The sequence below is a fragment of the Salvelinus namaycush genome, chromosome 11 (genome assembly GCF_016432855.1).
Source record: "Salvelinus namaycush isolate Seneca chromosome 11, SaNama_1.0, whole genome shotgun sequence".
Classification (NCBI taxonomy): Eukaryota; Metazoa; Chordata; class Actinopteri; order Salmoniformes; family Salmonidae; genus Salvelinus; species Salvelinus namaycush.
Window position 1 is genome coordinate 33,524,209 of NC_052317.1, and position 10,034 is coordinate 33,534,242.

Consider the following 10,034-nt stretch of genomic DNA (forward strand, 5'->3'; position numbering starts at 1 on the left):
GAGATGCAGTACCTTAGACCGCTGCAGCACTCGGGAGCCCCATTAAAACCAGGGTGTCTTTGTAGTGACGCCTCTAGCACTGAGATGCAGTGCCTTAGACCGCCACTCGGGAGCCCATATAGTGCATTACTTTTGACCAGCAATTGCAAATTGTGATTTTGATGTGTGCTTGGGGTTATTGCCTTGCTGGAAATTCAGCTTCCTGGTGTGACAGAGTGGATATAAACCCTGAGTCTACTGCAGGAGAAACCGCATTTTTACCATTAAACCAAGAGGAAATTCCCTCTTGGGCTGAGGACAGACATTGATTTTGAAGACGCAGGTGGGGCTTCACCTTCACGTGACCATGAGCAACCATTCTTCGGCTCATGTCCGCTACACTGGCAGAGTTAACCAGGTTTTTGGCTAAATAGTGTACATTAGAAATGTGTTATAAACATTATGCTGACCATGGTATCACAAGACAGCCTTTTTCTTCTAAGCAATTTGATCTGAAAAAGCATCACTGACTCTAGAACTGAAAAATGACAGGATGTTGAGAACATGATTTTATCATTTGGATACATAAGGATGCACTCTGACATAATTGTAATTCATATCAGTCATTCAAAACAGCAACTCTTGATCTTTCATAAAATAAAGTCAATATGTCATCATTTACCTTGCTTAAATATATTTCTGATGCTTCTGATATCCTTATTAGGGATTATGGAAAGATTTCTTCTCTGTGGAGAAAATAAAACAAAGTGTATATTTACATAGGTTTATCTATTTTCCAATTAAAAGTGAAAAGAAGTGATAACAATTAATACAAGGAAGGAGTTGATGCAGACTCGCATGCCCAAGTGACGATTAGAGTCTGCCTGATGTTGCAACAAACTAGCCAAGTCTGACCATCCTGATATCCTGAACTTACAGTGCCAGACAAATGTATTGACACCCTTTTCTGAAACAGTTTCCGACTCCTAAGGATTCCTTATTTCCATGTTAGAAAGACATGTTTGTTCTACGGTACGGCGTAATTCTATGTCAAATCAAACTTTATTTATAGAGCACATTTCTACAAGTGAATGCATTTCAAAGTTTTTAAAACAAAAAGTAAAATAATAAATAAAAATGACAAAGATAAAATAGATGATCTAGACAAATGAAAATGTTAAAATTAAACGGATCATATTAAAATAATAACAGGAAAATAAAACAACAGTGAAACCAGAGAGAGAAAAAATGAATAAAGCAAATAAAATTATATCAGGTAGATAAAATAGCACAATAAAATGACCCTAAATAAAAGCACAGATAGAAAGGTATGTCTTGAGCTCTCTCTTAAAAATGTCTCTCTGAGGCCATCAGATCCTCCAGCAGGCTGTTCCAACAGCCTGGTCTCATAGACTAGACATAACATAGTAAATATAACTCCGGGACTCTCAAATTAGTAGGATATGTTACGTTTGGTTACACAAGACAGATGGTTACTTCAGGCAAAAATGAAAGTAGGGTGGTTTGTCGGGGTGGATGCATAACGTTTAAGGTTGCGAGTTTGAATCTCATCAAGGACAAGTTTAGAATTTTAGTAATGTTTTAACGACATACTACTTTTTAGCTACTTTGCATGTTAGCTAACCCTTCCCCTAACCCTTTAACTTAACCCTAACCCCTAGCCTAGTAGCCTAATGTTGGCCAGCTAGCTAACGTTAGCCATCTAGCTAGAATTCGTAACATGTCATACGTTTTGAAAATTCATAACATATTGTACATTTTGCAAGTTCGTAAGATATTATTTGAATTGTAATTCGAAACATATCATATGAAATGGGTGATGGACATCCACAAAAGTATACATACCATACAACATGTAACATATCATACCAAATGGAGTGTCTCAGATTTACCTGCAGAATAATATGAAATGCTCTTAGACCATGTTGGTTCCAAAGGTCCGGACCATAATGACTGGACGCAGCCACACCAAATGTTTAAAAACAAATGTTTTAAAACGTTGCATCCTGCTGAACGCACCCGAGAACAGCAGAGTGGAGAAGAGTCAGGATGTTATAGGATGAACAGGGACGGAGCGTTGGCTGTCGTGGTTCCGAAAGACAAAACTATGTTGAAAGGCTATGACATATTTCATGAACCAAAATAATTTTATGAAAATATGAATGTGCATTTTGTTATAAAGCGGGCGATCGGCGTCTTGAAGGGGAGGTTCCATTTTTTTAATGGGGCACTTCCTCTTCAGTTTGTGAAGACTCCGCGGGACAAAATGGAAAACAGGGAGGTGGCCACAATTGATAAAACTGTATGTGTGTGCAGCTTTGATATTGTAATCTCCATTCTCATCGACACAACCTAATGAAACCATTCTGAAAATGTGGTATGGTATTTATTAAAGGATAGAAAAAAGTATATAACTTGTTTGAAACACAGCTGGCAAACAAAGACCATAAACTAGTTTAATGTAAACTTAATTTCATGATATATTTCAAGTAACTATTGATGCATTATAGCTGATTTACATTGAGGTTCTTTACTTAGGGTTAAGGCACATACATAAACACTCCCCTGCTATTTATTTAGACAGTGAAGCTAAAACTTTTTATTTTGGCAAATTGACTCTTTCATTAAATATATGTTATTGAATATAGCATGGTTTTTATGATTTTATGGTACAACTACACATTACCAGTTGAAAATAGGTTGTTGAAATTAAAGTGAGGAGCCGTCAACAGTCAAACATGAAAACCATTTTACAAATCATTTTGGAGGAAAAGCTTGTCAAAATGTCTCAAAATACCATCTGTAACACATTTTTACATAGAAAGTGTTACAGGAAAACTATGCAATTATTATCTATTTGTTTCATCTGGTTTGAGACAACATTAAAGAGCGACTGAACACACTAATTCCACATTTCTCTGTTGCTCTTTAAGAAAAAAATGATTTCAGACTGGGGGTGTGGTTCGATGTGGCAGTTAATAATGTTTGTCCCCCATGAGACACCATAGGAACGATGCCAGTATTATGAATCTAAGATAGACTTCTTGAGTTAACTTGGACGGTTTTGCCGAGGAGGTTTTAGTTGCGTAATACTACATATAGTTAAGATGTTTGGCGCTGTATTTCTCAAGTTAAACAAAGTGCAAAAAGTGAGATGGGCAGGTGTGTCTCAACAGCTGTGTTCTACGGTGGATTGGATAGAGCGCAATCACCACAGCTGTGTATCCGGTGTTAGTGGGCAAGTGAGCATTGTTCAAATCAAAACCCAACCCTAAAGTAAGTTCTGTTGAACTTACTTACAAAACTCAGTTTTGGATAAGACTGAAATTATGAACATAATTATCCTATTTACAATTTGACAATAGAATAAATGTTTCTGACTCATCGGGGCTACATAAGCCTTTTTATATCAGAAGATGTTTATTGCCTTCAGTTGCGCTTTAAACTTGTGTGTGGATCCCGAGGGTATGCGGGTACCACGTATTGAGACACTGGACTCTCTCCTATGTGAGTTTTCTGATGTGACTTCATGCTAGAGCGCTGGGTGAAGCATTTCCCACACTGTTTGCACTCGAAGGGCTTCTCCCCGCTGTGGACTACAGCATGTCTGATCAAGTTGCACTGCTGGGTGAAACTCCTGCCACACTGTTCGCAGGTGTACGGTTTCTCTCCGGTGTGACTCCGGAGGTGGACTTTGAGCTGGCAGAAACGCTGGAAGCTCTTCCCACAGAAGGTGCAGCTGAAACGCCTCTCGGTGGTGCCGCCTGATCTCCACTGAGTCCTCATTCTCTTCACCATGTTAAAACTACTGTGACTCAGGCTGTATCCAGAGAAGGTGGAGGTGGTGGCCATGTTTGACCCTGTCATGCACTCACTCAATCTCACTGTTGCTTCTGAAGCCCCGTACTGATGCTGCCTTGACTGTAGAGCTAAACTATTTCCATCATTATTTGAGTTCAGCCTTTCGCTACTCTGTCCCTCTGGCCTCTGTTGTCTAGTCTCATCAGCCAATGTCCTGACATGTCTTTTCCTGTGTGCTGCTGCACTGAACATGTTAGCATGTGATTTTCCTATAGAAGAGTGAAGCGATGGCCCTACATCATCTGTCATAGTAGGAACAGATGACAGCCCACTATGAGATGGGACCATTGAGATATTCTGAGAGTACTCTTCTGTGGAATGAAAGGAGAAATCTGGGTGGCAGACAGGGTCAGTGTCTCCGCCTGGATCCACAGAGGTCCACAGCTGCCCATCAGTCTCATCCATGACAAACTGGTCAGGTCCTGCCAGGGCCGTGGTCTGACCCAGCTCCTCCTCTTTCTCATTCTTCACCATCACTAGCTCTAGTGAGTCCTCGTCCGGCCGGTGCTGCTCTGCGCTGAACACCTCTGTAGATGCGAGCCGGGGTGTTCTTGGTTCCTCTGGACGATCAGAATTGGGGTAATGTTCCACTGAGTCTTCGGGAGACATGCTGGGTTGTGTAATGAAGTCCACATCAGAGTGCCGTTGCTCAAAGGATGGTGGTTTCCCAGGCTTGGAACCAGACTCTAAAGATTTAGGGATCAACATAAAATAAACATTACAAAAGACCCTTAACAGTTGCAAAACATGACAGCTTTAGAACTGACTGTGTGTCCGTGAGCTACATATGCCAGAACATAAAACACCCAACACCAATTTGGAATGTGCATACCACCACACCCACACAGTCTTCCATAGACAGACAGAGCAGTACCCCTTATGGTCACACCCACCCTCTCCAGTGATCCTGAGCTCTTCCTGAGGGTCAGTCTTCCACACGTCCTCTGCTGTCTCCTCATCTTTGATCAGTATGGGTTCAGTCTCCACTCTCTGCTCCACATCTGAAGGCTGTAACAGGGACTGAGGTTATTACTCTGGACACACCATTTCGAACGCTTTTCATACTCATAATTCACCCAAAAGCAGTAAATTCTCCTGATATTCCAATAACAGAATTGATCCTAGAGGTCAGGGGCCTCATTTAAAACCATGCGTACGTACAAAATATACCCCAAAACATGCGTGGCCATTTAAAAAAAACTAACTTGGCCAGAGAATGTGCTCACCTTCCCGCAAAATTTAGACCATGCCAATGCAGTGTCTATGTCTTTGAAGCATTGCATTGCAAGCAGGCAAGTAGCCTAGTATTTCTGGCAAATGGGGGTTAAGATGGCCATGTTTGTTCATAACAAATAACAGGTCAATAACAAGATACAATCGTTTGCCGTTAGTGAGAAGAGAACATCAATTTAGTTAATCTTTGTATTATAAAATAATTAGAAATAGGCAATTGCCTAGGCTATTATATACTTAATTTCCATGATAATTGCAGATTAAATGCATCACCTCTTCTGTGATGGTTTCATACTCATCAGGTAGACTACAGGCCTACAACAAGTTAGATACCATTCTCCCTGTCTCTCATTTAATTGGCCCACTTCACAGTAGTAAATAGATAAGCTATTTCAAGTATTTTGCTCTATGCCATCTGATCCAGAGCACAGTTTAACAATAGAACAAACGATTGTAGGCTACTTCTGTACTGTCAACATTTCTCCAGTAGACAATATTTAATTTGTAAACATAATAGATATTTTCATAACCTTACCAGAATAAATCCCTCACCTTTTCTGCCCATGATGGGTTCATATTCATGAAGTATCCTAAAACAAATGACCATGGTATCTCTCATTTAATTGGGCCTATTGAATATACCACGGCTTACAAACAATCAGCATTCAAGCTCAAACCACCCAGTTTATAATGTTCGATCACGCACGCACTGTTTCACGACGGGTCTGATGTATACCTAGAAATATGGCGTGCGCCAAGTTTATGAATTTATATATGTTTGTATATGCGCAGTCTTGTCAGTAATGGCACACGCAGATAGTGTGAAATGAATGCAACAGTTACGAGGCCCCTGGATTTCTGTAATTGTAAAAGGTGATGTATCACACCTGTGGTTGAGAGTCTTCTTCAACAGCCAGCTCTTCGTCTCTCCACTGTGAGCTACTCTGCTTGTTCAAAACAATCTTGACTGGATATGAAGATCTCTCTGATGCCATGGGGTAAAAAACTGGAAAACAATTGTATTCAGTCAAATATTCACTCGTGTTTTTCTTCAGTTGCTCCATGATGCAATCAAATGACCATGAATAACAACACATCGATATACCTTTTCTTCTGACTCGTCCTCGCGTCTTCTTCAACTCGCTCTCCATCATTTGCCACTTCCTTTTTAGTACATCAATATCTCGCTGGCTTTGGGTAATTTCCAAACGTATAACAGCACAGCTATCATCTACACGTTTGTTTATTTCTGCTATAGCTGCTTTAGCTAATACCTCCATAACAGATACCAACTGCGCCTGAAAATTGCAGCTGGCCATCTTGTCCAGCCCAGTATTCTCCGTTAAGTAAATATGTTACAATTTTGTAGCTAGCCAATATGCAATAAATAAATAATTAATAAAAAATTCTTACACTATGGCAAATGTTGATATTGGCCCAATTTTGCATGTGTAAGAGATCGATTAAGGCCAACAATGTTTCAAGTAAGAGATGCGTGCGTAATCACACTTCCGTTCAACTCGTGACGTAAATATGTATTACCGTAAATATGAGACTGCAACAACCCTTCGAAATTGGTAGAGTTTAGCGCTGGCAAGGCAATTTCTTCTTTTTTTACGCTTTAGTCACACAGGCGCCATTTTGAAACGAAAACGAGGCTGAGGTGGGAAATACTACAGTCGTGGACAAAAGTTTTGAGAATGACACAAATGTTAATTTTCACAAAGTCTGCTGCCTCAGTTTGTATGATGGCAATTTGCATATACTCCAGAATGTTATGAAGAGTGATCAGATGAATTGCAATTAATTGCAAAGTCCCTCTTTGCCATGCAAATTAACTGAATCCCCAAAAAACATTTCCACTGCATTTCAGCCCTGCCACAAAAGGACCAGCTGACATCATGTCAGTGATTCTCTCGTTAACACAGGTGTGAGTGTTGACGAGGACAAGGCTGGAGATCACTCTGTCATGCTGATGGAGTTCGAATAACAGACTGGAAGCTTCAAAAGGAGGGTGGTGCTTGGAATCATTGTTCTTCCTCTGTCAATCATGGTTACCTGCAAGGAAACACGTGCCGTCATCATTGCTTTGCACAAAAAGGGCTTCACAGGCAAGGATATTGCTGCCAGTAAGATTGCACCTAAATCAACCATTTATCAGATCATCAAGAACTTCAAGGAGAGCAGTTCAATTGTTGTAAAGAAGGCTTCAGGGCGCCCAAGAAAGTCCAGCAAGAGCCAGGACGTCTCCTAAAGTTGATTCAGCTGCGGAATCGGGGCACCACCAGCACAGAGCTTGCTCAGGAATTGCAGGAGGCAGGTGTGAGTGCATCTGCACGCACAATGAGGCGAAGACTTTTGGAGGATGGCCTGGTGTCAAGAAGGGCAGCAAAGAAGCCACTTCTCTCCAGGAAAAACATCAGGGACAGACTGATATTCTGCAAAAGGTACAGGGATTGGACTGCTGAGGACTGGGGTAAAGTCATTTTCTCTGATGAAGCCCCTTTCCGATTGTTTGGGGCATCCGGAAAAAAGCTTGTCCGGAGAAGACAAGGTGAGCACTACCATCAGTCCTGTGTCATGCCAACAGTAAAGCATCCTGAGACCATTCATGTGTGGGGTTGCTTCTCAGCCAAGGGAGTGGGTTCACTCACAATTTTGCCCAAGAACACAGCCATGAATAAAGAATGGTACCAACACATCCTCTGAGAGCAACTTCTCCCCACCATCCAGGAACAGTTTGGTGACAAACAATGCCTTTTCCAGCATGATGGAGCACCTTGCCATAAGGTAGAAGTGATAACTAAGTGGCTCGGGGAACAAAACATCGATATTTTGGGTCCATGGCCAGGAAACTCCCCAGACCTTAATCCCATTGAGAACTTGTGGTCAATCCTCAAGAGGCGGGTGGACAAACAAAAACCCACAAATTCTGACAAACTCCAAGCATTGATTATGCAAGAATGGGCTGCCATCAGTCAGGATGTTAATTGACAGCATGCCAAGGCGGATTGCAGAGGTCTTGAAAAAGAAGGGTCAACACTGCAAATATTGACTCTTTGCATCAACTTCATGTAATTGTCAATAAAAGCCTTTGACACTTATGAAATCCTTGTAATTATACTTCAGTATTCCATAGTAACATCTGACATATCTAGACACAGAAGCAGCAAACTTTGAAAATTTATATTTGTGTCATTCTCAACTTTTGGCCACGACTGTATAGCAAAGCTGTGTTCGAATACTCATACTAACCGCACTATTTGTAACGTGAATTGAGTATATAGTATGCTTATTGGTCATAGTATGATATAGTTAGTATGCCAAAAGTTCCCGGATGTCATATTAAATTCGCCAAAATATGAAGTATACACGCAGAGGACACTATTTCTGTACTCTGGGGCCCATAATGCAATTCTTCAGGAAATTGGTGTGCCTTCAGAAAGAAAGCGGGAGCGAAAGGGAGTGGGGGTTTGAAGGGGATCGAGAGGTCTATGGTGGTAGAGAGGCAGAAAAGGAAGTTTGAGGAGAGAAACATAATTTCTAACGCTAGCGGCAGTTGAGGTAGAGCGTGCCGAGGAAGGGCAAAATAAGATGCGAGGGGAGCATGGAGGTGAGGAGAAGCATAAAGTGATTCAGAAGTTTAGGGAGGAAGGGGGAGTAGGGGCGATGAGTCCGATAATGTTGATGGCTGTGATAAGAGTTGATTGGGGAAGTTGTCAATGCTAAAGTGTTAAGAGATGGGAGTATGTTGGTGTTCAGTAAGGACATGACGCAGAGGGAGAAAGCTCTCGGAGTGAAGCAAATAGGGAAGGTTACGAAACAATGTGAAGTGCAAGGCCTTATTTTTATTTGCTAAACAATTTCGAACAGATTTTTGCTTTTTTCAAGAGTCTCACTCAATTTCGGCTGATGCCAACTTCTGGAGGTGTCACGTTCGCTGGAATAAATATCGGACCAAGGCGCAGCGGATGTTGAGTTCCACATTATTTATTAAAGTGAAAACTTAGAACAAAACAAATAAAGAAACAAACAACGAACCGTGACTAGAGGTGTTACATGCACTAACTCAAAACAATATCCCATAAAATATAGGTGGAAAAAATGCTACTTAAATATGATCCCCAATTAGAGACAACGATAACCAGCTGCCTCTAATTGGGAACCATATCAAGCACACCAACCTAGAAATATGAAAACTAGAATACCCACATAGAAATAATAAACTAGAATACAACATAGATATACATATAAATCACCCCCTAGTCACGCCCTGACCTACTATATCATAGAGAAACAATGGTTCTCTATGGTCAGGACGTGACAGTACGCCCCCCAAAGGTGCGGACTCCGGCCGCAAAACCTGAAACCAAATGGGGAGGGTGGGGGGATGATTAGTGTCGGTGGCGGCTCTGGTGCGGGACGAAAAACCTGCTCAGCTCGGGGATCCGCCAGCTTTGGTGGCGGCTCTGGTGCGGGCCGAAGAACCTGCTCATCTCGTGAATCCAGCCATGGACCCGGGCTGAACACTGTGCCTGGACTGGGGACACGCACCTCAGGGAGAGTGGGAGGAGCAGGCACAGGACGTAGCGGACTGGGGACACGCACTTCAGGCAGAGTACGAGGAGCAGGCACAGGACGTACCGGACTGGGGACACGCACTTCAGGGAGAGTGCGAGGAGCAGGCACAGGACGTACTGGACTGGGGACACGCACTTCAGGGAGAGTGCGAGGAGGAGACACATGACGTACCAGACTGGAGAGGCGCACTTGAGGCCAGAAGCGTGGAACCGGCACAGGTTGCACCACACTGCTAACCGGATCCTCTGGTCGGATGTTGAGCAGAACACACTTGCACAACATCTCTCTCATCTCACTCTCTCCCAACTTCACCATTGCCTCCCTGACAGTCTCTGGCTCTTCCCTCTGCTCAGTCGCCA

At 42.2% G+C, this 10,034-nt stretch overlaps 1 protein-coding gene across 1 annotated transcript; it reads right to left on the reverse strand.

Moving 5' to 3' along the window:
• Positions 1 to 2,373: 2,373 nt before the first annotated feature.
• On the reverse strand, positions 2,374 to 6,597 carry LOC120056052 (zinc finger protein 572-like). Its single transcript, XM_039004198.1, has 4 exons — positions 6,200 to 6,597; positions 5,982 to 6,100; positions 4,755 to 4,869; positions 2,374 to 4,547 (listed from the first exon to the last, which is right to left on the reverse strand). The coding sequence occupies exons 1-4, from the start codon at positions 6,411 to 6,413 to the stop codon at positions 3,430 to 3,432; spliced, it is 1,566 nt and encodes a 521-aa protein (XP_038860126.1). The 5' UTR covers positions 6,414 to 6,597; the 3' UTR covers positions 2,374 to 3,429.
• Positions 6,598 to 10,034: the final 3,437 nt, after the last annotated feature.

What these genes read in the sequence shown, in the direction of transcription:
- LOC120056052 (XM_039004198.1), bottom strand. Translation starts at nt 6,413, where the DNA reads ATGGCCAGCTGCAATTTTCAGGCGCAGTTGGTATCTGTTATGGAGGTA. An exon ending in AGGACGAGTCAGAAGAAAAG is followed by an intron (nt 6,101 to 6,199) that starts GTATATCGATGT and finishes ATTGTTTTCCAG; the next exon opens with TTTTTTACCCCATGGCATCA. An exon ending in AAGAAGACTCTCAACCACAG is followed by an intron (nt 4,870 to 5,981) that starts GTGTGATACATC and finishes TCCCTGTTACAG; the next exon opens with CCTTCAGATGTGGAGCAGAG.